The following is an 18,735-nucleotide window of genomic DNA, read 5'->3' on the forward strand; positions in this document are numbered from 1 at the left end:
TAGTAAAAAATTATGAAAAAATAATAAAAAAATTATATAAACATAGCTATTTTGTATAAAGGGCATAGAATATATAAAAGGAGTAAAAATCAGAGTTTTATAATTGATGCAGCATACAGTGGTTAGACTATTGAAAAAAAACAAGCTATTATACAACAAGTATAGAATTGCCTGAACATGAATTCAAAAAGAAGTTTTCATAGACGAACAGGGTCATAAACTAGAAATCATTACTGTAAAGGTGGCCTAAACACCTGGTTCACAGTACTATGCACTAAGTGAAACTGCACAGTACACGTGATCTAGGGATGTTGAAAGTCAGGAACAGGTGAAATTAGTCTGATTCTGTACAGGAACATATCCAAGTTTTGAACATGAGATCTTTTAGTAGGGATTTAAAAGTATGTTTACTATTTATACATCTAATGTCAGGAGTAGAGAGTTCCAGGCCTTAGCAATTGCAAAGGAATAAAGAGATTGGCCTGAGCTATGTAAGCAATTGGTAACAGTCAGTAGGGGCAGTATTGGAAGATCTTAGTTGACACACAGTATTATGGAAGGTGAGCAGACCAGAGAGGGCAGGTATTTTATTTGATTGGTATAGCAGTTGATGGGTCAGGAGAAGTTGATTGTATTTTAGTAGGTTAGGGAGTTCTAACCATCCTCGTTGTCTTAGGGAGAGGCAGTGATGAGAACGAAACTTAGCGTTGGTTGCAAATTTTGAAATGTTATTGTAGCACATAGATAGTTTCAGAAGGTCATATTTGTTTAGGTTAGTTAGAACTGGGAAAGCGTATAGTAAGGTGGAGAGTAGATGGGTACAAGAGTTAGTGATTCGGGATTCCAGTGTGAGGAAGCTCTTGCAGCGGTAGAGTGAACCTAGTTTTTTATGAACTTTGGCAATTGTTAGTGCTTTAGGTTTGTCGAATTTTAGGTTTTAGACAATAGTTACACCTAGTAGCTTGGCTTGAGTTACTGGTGTGATAAGGGTATTGTTGGAGGATGTTATTGAGAATGTTGAGGTAGGGGTGAAAGTTTTGGATGGGTGAAAGATCATGAGTTGGGTCGTAGATGGGTTTAGTATGAGCTGGAAGGAATTTAGCCATTTTTCTATAGTAGTGAAAGCTTCCTGGGTTCAGTCTTGGAGTAATTGTAGAGAGGGGCTGAGCAAATAAAGGGGGTGTCATCGGCATACTGTACTGTATTAGTTTGTTGGGTAGCCAAGGGGAAGTTATTAGTAAAGATGGAAAATAGTAAGGGAACAAGAATGGATCCTTGTGGAACACCTTGTCCCACTGGGAGGAGAGGGGGGAGAGAGTTATGCCATTTAACAGCTTTTTGCCGGAGGGACAAATAATTTTTAAACCACAGTAGAGAAGAGTTATCCAGACTGAGCTCAGAATGAGTCGATAGTAATTTGCAGTGGGATACCATGTCATATGCCTTTGACAGGTCTAGGACGACAACAGATACTAAGTTACTGAGATTTCTTTGTTGGTTGACGTGGTCAGTAAAGGATAAAACAGCAGAGGTGGTACTATGGTTTGGCCGAAATCCATGTTGGGAATTTGCTAGCAGGTTATATTGAAGATGATGATTCAGTAGTTGGGTGTGTACACATTTTTCTAAGATTTTTGATAGGGGAGATAGTATAGCTATGGGGCGATAATTACAATGTTCTGTCGAGGAACCACCTTTGTGTTAGGGGGATGACCTAAGAAATTTTCCAGAGAGAGGGGACAGTGTGTTCAGCTATGGAGCTATTGATGAGAATGGGAATAGGGTAGGCAGTGGCAGAGGCAGCAGTCCTGAGGTAATCACTGGGGAGTTCATCAGCAGCGAGAGTGGTGGGTTTTAATTTGGCAAGGTGTTTATGAATTAAGTCAGTTGGAATTGGTTTGAGAGAATTGGGTGTTGGTCTTACAGTGACAGTTCTGTATTTTGGGGGTATTTTTAGTAGTAGTGGAGAAATTGTTGAATAAGTTTTGGATGTAGGAGATGAAATAGTCATTAAACTGGGTAGCAATGTCATTATCTCCTTCAGTGTTAGGGTTTGGGGAGGAGGTTTTGCCTGGTTGGAGAATGTGGTTGATTGCGGACCAGAATTTTTGTGGATTGTTGTAGTGAGTTTTTTGTAGCTGGATATAATAACTTTTTTGTCATTATGTATTTGTTTTGTTGCTTTGTTTTTAAGCTCTAGGAAGTATTGTCGATTTGTACTTGTTTTGTTGGTGCGCCAGGTTGCCCAAGCTATGTCTCATTGTTTGAGTAGGGATCTTGCGTCCATTGAGATACAGGGGGCTGGGTTGGTTTTAGTACGAATTATACGTTGTATAAAATTAAGGATACCTAAGAAGGTAGTATTAAAATACTCCACGGATTCATCTAATGGTAGAGTTTAAGAGGTGACCAATTTTTTTTAAGGTGTTAATGAATTGGTCTGGTAGGAAATTTTTGGAAGTACGTATAGAAGGTAGGATGGGGGTCTTAGTATGAATGTGGGTAGGTGATCACTGAAGGAGTCTGGTAACGTACCAGATATATTGGCAGATGAAGGCTTGTTGGTTAGGATCCAGTCTAATATGGATTCCTTTTTGGTGAATTTGTCTGTACAGGTGGGGGGTTTGGATAAGCTGTGTGAAGTTAAATAGGTTTAAGTGGTACTTTGGGGGGGGGTGCCATGATAGAGGCCCAATATATGTTGAAGTCCCCAGAATAAGTGTCTCCTGAGGGAGGGCAGTGGGAGTCCAGTATAAATTGGACTGTAGAGTGGCAGTATTTCACCTGGTGATAAGTAAACACCTATAATGTTAAGTTGGTTTCTGCTGGTTCAATTTTATATTTGCAAACGGGGTTTCTGCATAGCCGAAAGTGGGGATATCTTTACGTATTTGTTGGAGAGTAGGTTGTGCCTGTAAAGTAAGGCAATGGCCCCGCCTCTTTTAGCTATTCAATCGCATCTAAGGATGTTGTAGCCAGGAGGGGCTATGGTGGTATCTTTGATGTGGGGCTTGAGCCAGGTCTCAGTTAGGAGTACAATGTCAGGGTTATAGAAGGATATAGAGGCATGTAGCTCTTCAGTTTTATTCATGATGCTGTGGATGTTTATACGGAGTATTAAGAGGTCAGAAGGTTTTTGCTTGCAAGGGATATTAGGTCCATGTAGGTTTGTAGCAGTGGGTATAGTAGTGGAGGGGCCTGGGTTAGAGTGGATGTCGCCACTGAGTGAAGTTGGTTAGTAGCAGTGGTTAGTGTGTGTAGGTAACTGCTGATCATATGGTACATGAGTAAACTGGGTGGTTTTTATAATTAATTTCTTTGTAGGTGAGCTCAAAGGAGGTGTGGTTGAAGATGGTAGGTGAAATGCATATGCGATTATGGTGGTAAGAGTTTGAATAGGTTAACGTGGGGGAATTTAGGTGATTGTGGTTAGTGATAGTAGAGTGGTAGGAAATTAGATAGTAGCCTAAGGAGAGGAGAACTGCTAAGAAAATAGAAGGTGCAAGCATGGTGAGAGTTGAAGGAGGTGGTGATAGTATATGTGGAGTTAAGTTATCTGGTTAGGGAGTTCTTAGAGGAAGAAAGGATAGTGTGATGTGGCAGAGCACCACAGAGCAAATTAATGAGCAGGTGGTGAAAGGAAAGTGAGGGGGAATGGTTGGAGGATGATGCGATAGGTTAATGGGAGGTGTTAGGAAAGTCAGGTGCTTGTGGTTATGAATAAATTTGGGTATAGATGGAGCTGGTGGGATAAAGGAGCAGGGTGGGAAGTGAAGTGAGCCCGAGTGATAGCGAGGGCGAACGGAGCGGGCTGAATCAACTCCACAAGGTAAGGAACTCAGCAAAGAACTGAAACAGTTAACTAGAGTAGGGACGGTACTGGTTAAAGTGCAATTATATTTAACCGCGACTGACAACACCACTGCGACTTTTATGGGCAGTAGCAAACAGTAAATTAGGAGGAAGGTCAGGGTCAACTGTTAATTAAGGGATGCTGTCAATTTTAAGTCGGTTGCAAAGAAAAAGGGGGATCTTTGGCAGGCCTTAGATTCTGTGCACACTACTCACTCAAAACAACAAGTAAGATACTTTAATGAAAAAAAACACATACAGATTTTAATAACTAGTGCAACTCTGTGGTGGAAGATGGTGGGGCAAGTAGTAGACCGCTGCAGCTTCAGAATGCAGAGTACAGTCCCAATGGAGAGGCAAAGCAGCATAGTTATATTTTCAGTAAAAATAAATTTAGCAGGTGTATTTGGTATCATGGTATTAAAAAACCCAGAAGACTTGGAGAGATTAAAAAAAGAGTGCAAAGAATCGTGTTCAGAGGATATTTTATTCTTTTTTTACAAAATTCACCGGTGATGAGAAAAAGTGTCCATGATATTCCACTCAGTTAATGGTAAGAAGCAGCTGTAGAAATCCCAAAGCTGTTAGACAAAAGAGTCATCCAAGAGGTCCCACCAGACCAGTTTTTACTCAACGTTCTTTTTAGTGCCAAAGAAAACGGGAGACCTGAGACTATCTAAACAAATTCATAAAGGTCACCAAATTCCGGATGGTCACAGTTCAGTCCATTCTGCTGTTGCTCCAGAAAGGTGACTAGATGTGCTCTGTAGATCTTATGGATGCATGCATTGACATAAAAATAAGCAGATGATCCCAAGGATTCCTTTGCTTCTGGGTGAGATCCAGTCATTGTCAGTTCAAAGCCCTACCCTTTGGTCTCATCAGAGCCCTCAGAGTGTTCACCAAATGTATGGCAATGGTTGCAGTTCATCTAAGACTGCATGGATTCAAGGTGTTTCCTTATTTAGATGACTGGCTTCGACTACGCATATATACTGACTACAGCCAGAGACTGTCATCTTCAGGTATCGCCATAAGTCTTGCTAAATTAAAACTACAACCAGTTACAAGTCTTGGAGTTTATAGGGGCTTACCTAGACACAGTGAATCTTCAAGCGTTCTTATCACAGAGCAGAATTCTTACATTAAAGTTACATGCATTCCGGTTCTGTCTCATCTTTTTCCTCCAGCCGAACTGCTTTTAAGAGCTCTGGGATCGATGGCTGCTGCAATCACATTAATGCCAACAGCTTGTTTTCACACGAGGATCCTTCAGTGGACTTTACAAATGCAGTGGTCCATTCTACACCAGCCCTTGCAATGTCCAATAAAACTGTTTGTGTAGTGGATCCAATCCGGCAAGGTTTGCCAAGATCACCCCTTTATTCTTCTTCCACCTATTTCCATGTTGACTACTGATGCCTTCCAATTTGGGTGGGGGGGTATTACTTGGGAAGGACTGTTCAAGGCACGCGGACCCCAGTAGAGAACAAATTGCTTGTATATGTCCTGGAAATGAGAGTGGTCCTGTTAGCATTGCAGGCCTTCCAGAACACTCTTCCTCTGGGGATATTGCTATTCATATGGACAATATGGCAATGGTTTGGTATATCAACAAATGGAGGAAACAGATCTTACTGTTTTTGCTGAGAAGCAGTGAGAGTTTGGCAATGGGCGATCTCATCCAACCACTTTCTTATAGCGATGCACATTCCGGGGAAGTCAAGTGTACTAGTGGACAGGCTCAGTAGAATTATACTGATGCTTCACAAATGGTCTCTCAGTCAGTCAGTGGCAAACATGGTCTTCCACCAGTGGGTTCAACCATGCTGCGACCTATTCACCTCTCCCTCAACAAGTGCAGTAGGTTCTTTGCCCTAATACTCTCACAGGGACGGTCACCAATAGATGTTCTAGTTCACATTTGGCCCTCAGGTCTTTATGCTTGCCCTCTCCTGTCCCTAATTCCCAAGTTTCTTCAGATAGCTTTCAGGTTAGAGAGCAAAGTAGTCTTCATTGCCACCTTTTGAACGTGGCAAATTTGGTTTCCATTCCTGTATACTCATCTAACATGTCCTTCATGGACAGTGGACCGCAGTCCAGACCTACTCTCACACCCATCAGGCCTGATTCATCCAGACATACCAGGTCTCAAATTGACTGCATGGTTTCTCAAATTCCAGTGATAGCTAGGTATTCCAGGCTTTCCCATCCTGTTTGAAAAGGTTTGCTTTCATCTCAGAAACTCTCTACAAGAAAGATTTATAAAAATAAATGGAAGAGGTTTTCATTATGGGCTCAGCAGAGAGATTTGGGTCCTTTCTCTGCTCCAGTCCCTGCTGTCTTAGAATTTCTAGCATTTGTTTTTTAAGGCCGGTTCAATTTCTCTACTAGTAAAGTTCAGCTGGCTGCCATTTCAAATTTTCATGTCAGAAATAATGCTTTCTCTTTGGCATCATCTAAACTGTGTAAGGCATTTCTTAAGGGTACCTTTTTACTTAGGCCACCTATTAAGGACCCTGTACCACGTTGGGATCTTTCTTTAGTTTTACAGAGTCTGATACAGTCACCCTTTGAACCCTCCGCAAAAGTTGACCTCCAGTTTCTTTTTTGGAAAACAGTTTTTTCTTGTAACCGTAACTTTGTCAAGGCGAGTCTCTGAACTCCAAGCACTCTGTTCAAAACTGCTTTATTTAATCTTCTAGAAGGACAGAGTCTCCTTGCGTAGAAATCCAGCCTTCTTACCCAAAGTTGCATCAGGAGCAAACATCAATCAAGTCATCAGTTTTCTTCACTAAATTTGGGAATAAAGGAGAATACTTGCTCCATTCTGTAGGTGTGCACAGGCAACATCTTTTCTATCTTCAGAGAACAAAGAATATAAGGAAGACTGATCAGTTAATCTTTTTCTTTGCCAAAACAATATTGGGCAGACTTGTCTCAAAAACTACAGTAGCAAAATGGGTAACTAATTGTATTTTTCCTGTGTACTCTTTAAAAGGATTAAACTTGCCAAGACAACCAAAAACTCATTCAACTAGTGGCTACATGATCTGCATTTTTGGTCCAGAGCTTCCATTGATGATAATTGTGCAGCTGCCACTTGGTCTAAAGCTTTTACCTTTGTGGCTCATTATAAATTGGACATCATCTCCAGGAATAGAGCTGCATTTAGCTCTGCAGTACTCCAGAACATCCTTCCATGACGGCCACCCAAGGTTACTGTAGCTGGGGACTCTGTCCTATTCGTTGAGGAACGAATGAAAAGGACATTGGATGTTTAAGTTATGTACTTAACATAACTATGCATCTGTGTTGTCCATTTTCATTCTTCCTTAACTTCCCTCTCACCTTCCCCCTCCCTTATCTTTAGGAATGACCTAATGGAGTTAGTCAGGAACCATGATTCCTGTTTGAGCCCCTCTTCTGTTCCACTACATCTTTGATTATTATGGTTGTTATACTTTTAAAACATAGCCTAGAAGCAGCAAACTTGATCTAAGGTAAAGCAATTATCATAGGCATTACGGGGAAAGGAAGGTGTTCAAGAGTCAGATCCTGTACTGCAAAAAAGTGACCAAGTCAGATCTGAGTATCAGATCCAAACCCATTCGTTGAGGAAGAGTGAAAATGGATAACACAGATGCATAGTTACTTCAAGTACATAACTTACATTTACCAATACTTTCAAAACAAGTTCTAACTCCGTATCTTTTTTTAATTAACTACTCTTGGGAAGCTGCTTTTGTGTAGGTGTTTGCATAACTCAGATGGCATCGGTATGCATTTTTTCCCTGTATCAGAGCATTAATGCACTTTCCTTTTTACTAACATCACTGCACTGTTAGTGAGGCAGTCTGGCTTCCAGGAGTTGTAGCACGAAATCTTAACTACGTCATTCAAGTTTGAAAGCTCAGCTGTTAGCTGAGCCTCTTCATGAACATCTGTTCTGCCTCTTGACCACCGGAGTGCTTGCTAGGAAGTTTTTGCTGCTGAAAACAAGTGATCACAGTTTGTCCACCTTTAGGTCGTTCTAGATTTCTTTGACTTTGGTTCCGCTCATTTTACTGAAGCTATACCACACTAATCATGGAATACTGAATGGTGATTGCAGAATGTGTTCATCTCATGGTTTGAGTGAAACACTTTTAAAAACTTCATTCTTTCATTGGATGGAACCCTTCTGTGCTCCCTAGAGGCCCTCCTACAATCCTCCCACAATTATTTTAGCACCACCTCAGGGAAGGAGGAATACTTTCATAAGCCCAAAAGGCAGTGTGACTACAATGTTGAATAGTAAATGTTAAGTGTTCATTGTTAGCACAGCTAATATGACTTTTTCTGCAGCTTGGTGTGCTGACGATTTAGCAAGGTCTCTTTGGATTTTGTGACTAATGCTTTTCTACTTGGGAAAAATTAAGAAGGATCTTTGAATTTCCTGATTAGTGAATGAATATAAATACCAGCAGTGTGTGTTTAGTTTTATTTGTCAACTGAGTAACCTGTTGTGCACAGGTACCTTTTCCAGATGTGACTTAAAAGCACTTTGTGGTTAAATAGCTTGTACAGTTGTAGATGGATATGGAGGAGGTGAATCCCAAGACCTGCAGGATAGAGGTTAATTAACCCATAGCACTTGATATCAAAAACTGAAGAATTTACTTTCCATTTCTGTTGGTTTGTTGATTTACTATATAGCCATTGCAATTAGCATCTATGTTGTCACTGATACTGATGTTTCCTTTTTGCACCTAGGAGTGGCGCCATGCCCACGGTATGAGATGTCTTGGTATCCCTAATACAGCCCACTTTGCCAATGTCACCCAGATAGAGGATGCAGTGTCCTGTAAGTGATATGATTTTTTGTCTAATTGAGAGAATTTGAAAAAACAGAAATGTTTGCAGAAAGTGTTTAGCAAATCAGAACCGTACGACTGAGTAGCGTATGGTGTCACAACTGACCACATTTAATTTCCAGCCTAACAAAGACATTTCCTGTGTCAGAATGTATTTTGACCAGCCTTTTTTGTGTATTTTTCCCTCCTCCTTATTTCTAGCTCAAAAATGTAATGGTTATCATTTTACAAATCCTACCAGCATGAGTTCATGTGATTTATGGTTATTTTTTTTTTTTGAGTGGAAAGAGGAAAGAAAATATAAATGTGATGTTGTCCTATCTCACCTTCATTCTTAGCAGGTTGGGTTCAGAACCTATCATCAGTTCCGACTTGGCCTTATATACAAAGCTCAAGGTCTTCACTAGCTTGTGGCTGAAACCCTATCCCATGATGCACTACGAAAGCTCCCCAGATCTCGTTTGCTGCTAAACAAGACCGGGTGCTTCCTACTGGCTTTGGTGAAGTGGAATTTTCTTATTTACCTTTTGTTGGATAAATGTCAGTTTTTTCTGCTGTTATAATATAGCTAATGTTTATTAAACAAACTGTGTGTGTTCACTTTCTGTGTTTTTGCTGTTGGCAGTCGATTTATTCCCAAGCCCTTTTTTTCTTGCCCTATCCCAACTTAAAATTTATTCTTAAGCCCCATTTTAAGAGGGCTTCCTTCCCTTTAACTACATAGACAGACTCATTTAATTTAGAGAGCTGTTTTGACCTTGTTTTTTTCTTTCAAATTATCAGACTGCTTGTTTAAATTAGAGGGCTGCTTTTGCCCATTTAATTAGAGGGTTTTTTTTCCAGTAGTAGTTTTTGGTGTGATTCTTGTTGTTTATATAAAAAAAGTTGAAGTACTTTATATACATAGATACGTGTTTTTTGTAGTGGTTGCTGATTACTATAATGTCTACCAAGCAGTCTAAGGATGTTAAACCCTCAGGGTTTAAGAAATGTGTTAAGAGCAGCCAAAAAATGTCCATTACTAACGGAAATGCAGTTTGCGTGTACTATCTCAGAGCAGTACACCTTCAAGAGTCTTGTGCCATGTGTCACTCCCTTAGTCATAAGAGTACTACTGGAGAAAAAGAATAAACTGATTCTGAGAAGCTTATTAAAGACCCCTTTTTCAGAAGCTATCGAATAAGGTCAGGGTCCTTCAAAGTCAGGCCATTCCCCCTCTTCAAAATCAGACAAATTGGGGAAAAGGTCCTCTTCCTCAGAGGCTCAGTCGGAGACGTCAAAAAAAGTTGCAAAAACTTACATCTTCAGACCTGAAGTCTGTTGGTCCAGAAAAACCTTCTACCTTGCCTACTTTAGTTTCAGAACCATTGGGTTTTCATGTATGGAGCCAGTCCCCGGAATTGGAAGCGGTATCTCTTAACTTTAAGCTCTCCCTTATTGCAGCCTACCAGATCTCCTGCTCCCTCCGCTCGATCTTCCAGGAGCTTGTGAGATGATGATGTGGCTCGTGTGGTGCAGAGGCTTTTAAGGACACCAGGGCTTGCCAAACTCATGTTGGATCCAACCCAGAGGGCTTCGGAACCGACCAGACCTACCCTTTCACCGTCGATTCCTCCTCCGATCTTGGAGCCAGAATGTCCAGAACTGATTGTAGTGGAACCGTCTGAGCCGAGACCTATTTCAGGATCTTCGGCTCCGACCATTGCTCCGACGTCCTCTGTTCCATCCAAACTCGAAGAGTCTAAGAGCCGACACTCTCCAGTCAGGTCTAGGGAGGAGAGTCGGATCGGACAGTTGTCTGATCCGAACTTGCCTCTCGGGGCGTCAGCTCAGGTGAGTTGAGCTCCTACCTCAGCCTCAGAGCCAACCCCCTTGGTTCCATGGATTCCCTCTGGCTCTTTGGAGATGGGAGTCTCCTCAGACCAGGGGCGGGGGGCTTTTGAGGTGATGAGGAGAGTACGGTCTCTACAGACAGGTCCACTCTCGGGTCGGGACATTCTTCCCACAAAGGCACCAGTGTTTGTCTGTGTATCACTGCATCCACAGAGACGTGGTGACCCCAGATCTCAGGGTGCCCCCCTCTCTTCTGAAACTTCTCCAGAATACCCTTCTGAAGAGGTCCCTCAAAAGAGACTATGTAAGAGGAAGCATCTAAACTTCCCAGAGGAGTCCGTTGCGGCAGATACACACCTTGATGATTCAGAAAGGTTCCCACAGTCAACCTCTGAGGATGTCTCCTTTGCAGACATCCTGGAAATACTAAAACAGAGATGCGGCTGGAAGCCCATCAGCCCTTCTTTGGAGGAGTCTGTATACCTGAAGGCTTTTGGATCTCACCCTTCCGCCACTTGGGTGTCTCCACCCTTCGATGAGCTGATGCAATTAGTTAGTGGAAAGATGTGGGAGTCAACATACTCAGTGGAGCTTCTTCCTCGGAGGCCAAACAAATTCATCAGCTCTCCTTCAGACAAGGAATTTCTTACCACAGGTGTCCCAGTAGATGCTATGGTGGCGGCGGCAGCCACAAAAAAGTAACTTTCAGAGACGTGCCCTTCTGTCCATCCGCCGAACAAAGAGTCTCGTACAATGGACAGATATGGAAAGTGCATCTTCTCTTCAGTGACTTCTGCTCTCAGATCACTGAATTATCTGATTCACTTTACTAGGCTTCAGAGAGATCTCCTGAAAGAGCTAGGAGATGCCCTCCAAGGTTCAGCAGCTGCAGGGGTATCAGACAAGGTTTCCTGTCAGCTCTCCCCCTTAACCTCAGTGGTCAACTCTTCCATGAGGCTCATTTCTTATGCACCAGATGGAGCGAGCAGGGCAGCGGGTTCAGGAATTGCCCTAAAGAGACATTCCTGGATGCGCCTGTGTGACTTTGCGGAACCCATTAAACCTTTTGTGAACGCCCCTTTCGAAGTTTCATTCTTGTTCGGGCCAAAAGTCAAAGACACACTAATCGGGTATGAACAAGAAGGAAAGACTCTGTCTGCTGTTGGAGTCCGTTTTTCCCTACCTACCAGACCTTACCCAAAGGGTCAGAATGGAGGAAAAATGTGGTTTCGAAAATCCCAGAGAGCTTTCCAGGACACACATGGTGATTCTTCCCCCAGGGGCTTGGGGGGAATTGCTAATGAAAGACGCCAACCACACAGCTGAGGGGGGTCCGCAAAACCAGGGAAACAAGGAATCCTTCCTTGATAAGCCTTTTCAGCTCTCCTGAAAGGAGGCCTGTCTATCTCTGGAGGCAGTCGGGGGGGGGGGGGTGTTTAGCTTTGTACCCCAAAGCCTGGCTAGCATTAACAAAAGACAAGTGGGTACAAAGTATCGTATCCAGAGGTTACTCCATACCTTTTCCTTTCCCGTCCCAAAAACAGAAACATCCCAGACATTCCACCCAGTCACAGGGATCAAGCAACTCTAGAAATACAAAAGTTGCTAAACAAAAGAGTCATCCAAGCAGTCCCCACAGACCAATTAGGATCTGGAACTTACTCAAGGTTCTTTTTAGTTCCAAAAAACAGGGGACTGGAGACTCATCCTGGATCTCGGCAAGTTAAACAAATCAGTGAGAAAGTCAAAGTTACGGATGGTAACATTACAGTCAATGCTCCCTTTTCTGGGACGAGATGATTGGATGTGCTCTGTAGAGCTCCAGGATGCATACTACCATATAAAAATGGACAGGCGATCGAGTCATTTGCACTTTTGGCTGGGAGCCAGTCACTACCAGTTTCGAGCTCTGCCCATTGGCCTCACTACAACCCTCAGAGTGTTCACCCAAGTATATCACAGTAGTACATGGCAGTAGTAGCGGCTCACCTGAGACGCCTAGGATTCCAAGTATTTCCCTACTTAGATGACTGGCTCCTAACCACCACCACCGAGCGTCTACTCTCCAAAGCGAGAGACACCACATTACATCTCTGCTTTCTCCTAGGAATCACAATACGAAAAATCTGCCTTGTTGCCATCTCAGCGTATCATTTTTATAGGAGCAGATCTAGATACAACAGATATGATGGCAAAACTTCCCTCCGAAAGAATTCATGTCCTACGAGGTCAAGTCTTGAACCTTCTTTCCAAGAGAAAAATACAAGCAAGAACAGTCTGCAGCGGCGATAACCCTGATTCCATTAGCACATCTGCACATGAGAATACTACAGTGGCTACTCCTCACTCAGTGATCCATGCAGGAACTACCCATGTCCTACCAAATTTTGATAACAGAATCATGCAGGAAAAACTTTCGTCGATGGCTTTACTCCACTGAAGTGACTTTAGGTCGGCCTTTTCTTCCTCCCCAGCTATTCGCCACAGTGACCACGGACACTTCCCAGATAGGGTGGGTGGGCAGTATCTGGGAAGGACAGTTCAGGGCAACTTGGCAGGACCCGATTTCCGCATCAATGTCCTAGAGATGAGATCTGTGCTATTACCGTTGCAAGCATTCCAGGACTCTCTTCCGCTAGGAACGATTGCAGTACAGACAGACAACATGTCAATTGTATGGTACATAAACAAGGAGGAACCAGCTTTTACCCCCTTCGTCGGGAGGCCCTGAGAGTATGGCTCTGGGCAACCTCCTCCCAATGCTTTCCGATAGCAATGCACATCCCGGGGAAATCCAGTGTGATTGCAGACAAACTCAGCAGAGCGATTCTGATGCCTCATGAGTGGTCCCTAAAATAGGAAGTGGTGGAAGAGATTTTCCACAAATAGGGCCAGCCTTGCTGCGACCTTTTTGCCACGTCCATGAATGCCAAATGCAGCAGCTGCATTACCCTGATCCCTCTTCCAGGGGAGTCACCAAGGGATCCACTTGTTCACGATTAACCCTTGGGTCTCCTCTATGCCTTTCCCCCATTTCCGTTAATACCCAAAGTTCTAAAGCAAGCCAGTCACTTGGGAAAGAACTTAATACTTGCCGCCCCATACTGGCCTCGTCAAATCTGGTTCTCCTTCCTGTGGCCTCATCTCCAGGAGGAGCCGTGGATTCTGGACCCAGTTCTGGACATCCTGACTCATGCATCGGGAATGCTGCACCTCTCCCTTCAAACCCTCAAATTGACAGCTTGGCTGCTCCGATTCCAAGCATAGCCAGACTCCCTAACCTTTCTACATCAGTAAAGCATATCCTCATCTTATCTCATCTCATAAGGCTTCGACAAGAAGGTTATGTAGACGCAGATGGAAAAGATTTTCTTTGTGGGCCTCGAGTAATCACATTGATCCCTTCTCTGCCCCAATAGCTTTTCATAGGTTCATACTAGGCTATCTGCCCTAGGGCATTTATAAGCCTAGCCAGAGTGTGTTTGGCTTTCGCCACCCATTTTAAATTAATTTTGCTATGCCCTTTTTCGAGGTTAGTATACTGTGCCTCTGTCTAACAGTGACACAGAAGTGATACCCGGGGTAATCCTACGATCTCCCATCCACTCATCAAGATTCCTCTTGAAGAGAGTCAATGAGGGACTCTACCTAACCTGGACTGGGTTATGAATCTGTCCCTCCAGCATGTCCTATTTATTTCAGTGCTGAGGTTCAAGTCTCTCGAGCGCGTAGCTCGATGGGATTTGGATTTTCTGAGGTGCAGCATGTCTATTAATTCCGGGTTGGACATGGCTTTATACGTCAGGCACAGATCGCCTCTGAGCAGGCGGTATGCCACTGAGTAGAGCTGGAGTTTCTTTAACCGGGCAGCATATGGCATCTGTTTGAGCCCTTTGATCCTCTTGGTGAGGTACTTTTGGGGTCTTTCCAGTTGCTGCAGGTGTCTGATATGGTACATCCCAAAAGGGGCATTGTACTCAATTATGGGCCTGATGAGGGATGAGTAAAGAGGCATGATGACCTCCCCTGATCTAGATGTGAATCCCTTCATTATTAGGTGGGCTATATAAAATGTTTTTCTAACCACTTTGGCCACGTGGTTGTCAAATGAGAGATTGCTATCAACTTGGGTCCCCAGGTCCCTAGTTACTCCTTCTGTACTTAATGGATTGCCACCTATGTGGTAATTTGTGGGCACTTTGTTTTTGCCAAAGGGGATGACTATACACTTTTTGGCGTTTAGCTTGAGGCCATGGCTCTGGCACCAGTTGTCTGTTTCTATGAGGCCCTTTTGGAGGATGCTTGTGTCAGCTGGAGAGTTGATTATGGCGCCCAGTTTGCAGTCATCTGCGAACCTGGTCAGCCACAGTCCTTCCGTGTTGGCCTGTACCGCCGAGAAATATATACCGAACAAGAGAGGTCCCAGGACTGAGCCTTGTGGGACGCCACTTGTAACTGGTTTGGAGTTTGACATGGCTCCAGCAATTCTAACCATGTGGGTTCTGTCCTTGAGCCAGTTTGCAACCCATCTAGTGACATAGGGGTTTATATTTAAGCTGGTGAGCTTATCTATAATGCCCGAGTGGGGTATTGTTTCGAAGGCTTTTGCGAGGTCCAGGTAGGCTGTGTGGACCACCTTCTCCTCGTCAATGGCCTTGGTGACTGTTTCAAAGAAATCGACCAGGTTTAAGAGGCAGGATCTGCCCTTAACAAAGCCGAACTGGGTAGGATCCAGTGTCTGTAGGTCCCCAATATCTTTATTTATGAGGTCCATGATGATCCTTTCCATAGCTTTGCAGACCAAGCTAGTCAGGCTTATGGGGCGATAGTTTCCAGGATCCGTTGAGGCACCACCTTTGTGGAGAGCGACCACTGTTGCTGTACGCCACTCGTTGGGTACATATCCTGTAGTAAGGCTGAGATTGAACAGTAGTTTTATGTTTGGGTTTAGCTCTTCTTGGAGTTCATGTAGGACGCAGCCCGGGACACCGTCTGGTCCCATTGATGCTGTGTTTTTTGCTTTGGAGAGGGCGGCTCTTACCTGAGCATCTGAGATGTCAGGGGGGCAGCACTCTGCTGGGATAGATATTTGCTGGGATAGATATTAGATATTTTATTCTTGAATTCCTAGCAAAGCTTTTTAATGAAGGGGCAGCTGCAGCTACTATTCAATTCCAGTTAGCTGCCATATCTAATTTCCATTTAAGAGTGCCAGGCCCTAGTGTGATGTCCCACAGACTTTGCAAAGCATTCCTTAAAGGTACTCTGTTATTAAGACCTCCTGTTAAGGTCCCGCCACCGCCATGGGACTTGAGTTTTGTCTTATGACATTTAATTCTTCCCCCTTTCAAGCCTGCATCACCCTGCAATCTCAAGTAACTGGCTTGGAAAACAATTCTTCTAATAGCTATTACTTTGACTAGAAGAGTCTCAGAGTTGCAAGTATTATCCATAAAGTCCCCCTACTTGCTCTTCCACAAAGGTAGAGTATCCCTACGAATGAACCCGTCCTTTCTACCGAAAGTATGCACAGAATTTAACTTGAATCAGTCCATAGAACTACCATTTTTTCCCTAATTATGGCAACAAGGCAGAATACGTGCTGTACCAACTGGATGTACATAGACAATTACGTTTCTACTTACATAGGACAAAGGATTTCAGAAAATCCAAACAATTATTTGTATCCTATTCAGACTCGAAGCTGTTCCTGTGTCAAAAGGCACACTTTCGAAATGGCTATTGGATTTTATTACCTTTATTTACCAATCTCAAAACAAATAACTTGCCCGTAAAGTAAAGAGTCATTCTACAAGAGCCATTGCAACCTCTTATGCCTTTCAGGTGAGACTACCTTTTAACACCATTTGTGCTACAGCAACATGGGCAAGGCCTTACCTATCAACACCATTTGTGCTTCAGCAGTATGGGCAAGGCCTCATACTTTTATCACTCATTACAAAATTGATTTGGCCTCCAGCAACATGGCCTCCTTTGGGTCCACTGTTCTGAAGAATATTTTCCCTTGAGCCACCCAAGAAAGATGGTGCTAGGGACGCTGTCCCAACCTGCTAAGAATGAAGGCTAGATAGGACAACATCACATAAAGAAGTTATGTACTCACCGTAATGTTCCATGTGTGTTGTCCATCTCGCCTTCATTCTTTCATCCCACTGTCCCTCCCCCAGCCTTTTGCTCCTGGAAAACCGAGCTGATGCAGTTGGCTAGTAATGTCCTCTGACCTCCTTCATTGCTATGTTAAGTATTCAGTGACCTTTATTTAGCTGTTTCTGCAAACAGGATCTGAAGAGCTTTCATAGTGCATCATGGGATAGGGTTTCAGCTAGTGGAAGATCTCGAGCTTTGTATAAGGCCAGGTCGGAACCGATGATCGGTTCTGAACCCAACCTGTTAAGTATGAAGGCGAGATGGACAACACACATGGTACGTTATGGTGAGTACATAACTTCTTTTTTTCATAACCAAAGTAGTAAACTGTTGTAGTTGTGCAAGTGGGCTCCATACAGATATCATCTGTTGACTGCTTTCTCTAGTAATGCAAGCATCCAAATAGTATGTGATAAATCATGTAACACAGACTTTGCTTGAAGCTAAACTTAGGGCATCTAGATAGTGTCAGACAGCTCTAAGATCATAGCATTATCAAACATCTGGCTTTCACCGTAGACACCACTCAGGTGACTCCTGTTAAACCAAAACCCTAAACCATAAAAGCCCAACCCTAATACAGGTCTTTATTGGATTTGCAGTTTCGTAATGTCTTCGTGGACAGCTTGGTAGATATGGGTGTCCTGAGACTACTCAAGACAACATTTTAATCTTTAAGAAACTGACACAGTATTCAAGAGGTCTGCGTACATAACTTCCTTGGCAGAAATCTCGCTTACAAACAAGGTTGTAAAAAGACACACACACACACACACACGCAGCATCCTTCACACATACCACTCGCCATATACACACACACACACACACCTACCTTCATATGCTGAGGCAGTCAAAAGAAACCTGTCAGACCTCCTAAGCTGTCAGACTGCAACACCTGTCCTCAGAAATCACTAAATCACACACTAAAAGCAAAAGCAGCTCCTAATATTCTATATAAGCTTACACTAAATGATCCTTCAAGAATAAAGCCCATAAGGCAAGCAAACACTTTCTGTAGTACTCTTTTCATAGGGGACTCTGTTGTGTGGCACCATACTGCTCAGTTGTCCAGATTTGTCTCATATTTTTGGTCTGTTCCTCATAAAATTTGTGGTTTTCTGGCAAATCACTGAGGATTGAAGTCACTAAATTATAGCATGAATTTGAGTTTCAGACTCCATATCCTCCAGAAAATGCATGCTAACACAAATCCTGTTGTAACAACCGTCTTAAGTTTGTAAGAGCACTATTAAAATGTGTCCTAATTTTTGGGCCCATCCCCCCATTATTTTAGGCTGTGTTCAGATTTTTTTTGCTAAGAAGTTAATAGGTGTGTATGGCACACAGATAGTTCTCTCACCAGGCTGGACAGGGAAAAAATAACATTTCATTGCCCATAGAGCTAGGATTTGCAGTATCTGCACGCACTCAAGTCACTGCACTAGAGGTACCAATATGATTGGATCATATTCCATGTGAGTGTAAATGACCTGAGGAGTACCTCGTTGGGCTATATGAAGAGAAACTTTATAGTGCTCTCCGAATTTGTGTCACAGACAGGTGTGTGCCTTGCTTTGTGCAGCATTATTCTGCCTTCACTTAGGGTGATGCCACAGTATGAACAGAAAATGACTGATTTTAATAATTGGCTTAGTTTCTGCTGTCACTCCAGGGGAATACAGTATCTATCAGCATGGGAGGACATGGTTAACAGCCCACTTTGCTTTGCCAAGTATGGTCTGCACCTGCACCTAGCCACCCCCCCTGCAGTTTTCAAATATTTTCTAAGACTTTACCCATTCCCTTGCAGCCTTTTTTAGACGGTGTCAAAATGACAAGACTACCAACATAGCCAAAAAAACTCAAAGAAACCTTAAGGTGTTGTTGCTCAATGCTAGGAGCAAGAAACACCATACCCTGCAAGCTCTCCTTACTCTGGAGAATGTAGACGTTTGTGCTAGAGAATCTTGGTTTAAAGCAGCAGAAAGGACTCTGGCAGTGGAAGGTTACATTGCCTTCCCCACAT

General features: G+C 43.1%; 1 protein-coding gene across 1 annotated transcript in view; it reads left to right on the forward strand.

Moving 5' to 3' along the window:
- The window catches only part of SF3A3 (splicing factor 3a subunit 3), a 731,641-nt gene that overhangs the window by 585,262 nt on the left and 127,644 nt on the right, over positions 1–18,735 (forward strand). Inside the window, exon 15 of the mRNA XM_044083506.1 lies at positions 8,608–8,698. Coding sequence (XP_043939441.1) covers positions 8,608–8,698 — 91 coding nt within the window. The remainder of the gene's footprint in view (positions 1–8,607; positions 8,699–18,735) is intronic.

The sequence above is a fragment of the Protopterus annectens genome, chromosome 1.part1 (genome assembly GCF_019279795.1).
Source record: "Protopterus annectens isolate FY-2018-M chromosome 1.part1, PAN1.0, whole genome shotgun sequence".
Classification (NCBI taxonomy): domain Eukaryota; kingdom Metazoa; phylum Chordata; order Ceratodontiformes; family Protopteridae; genus Protopterus; species Protopterus annectens.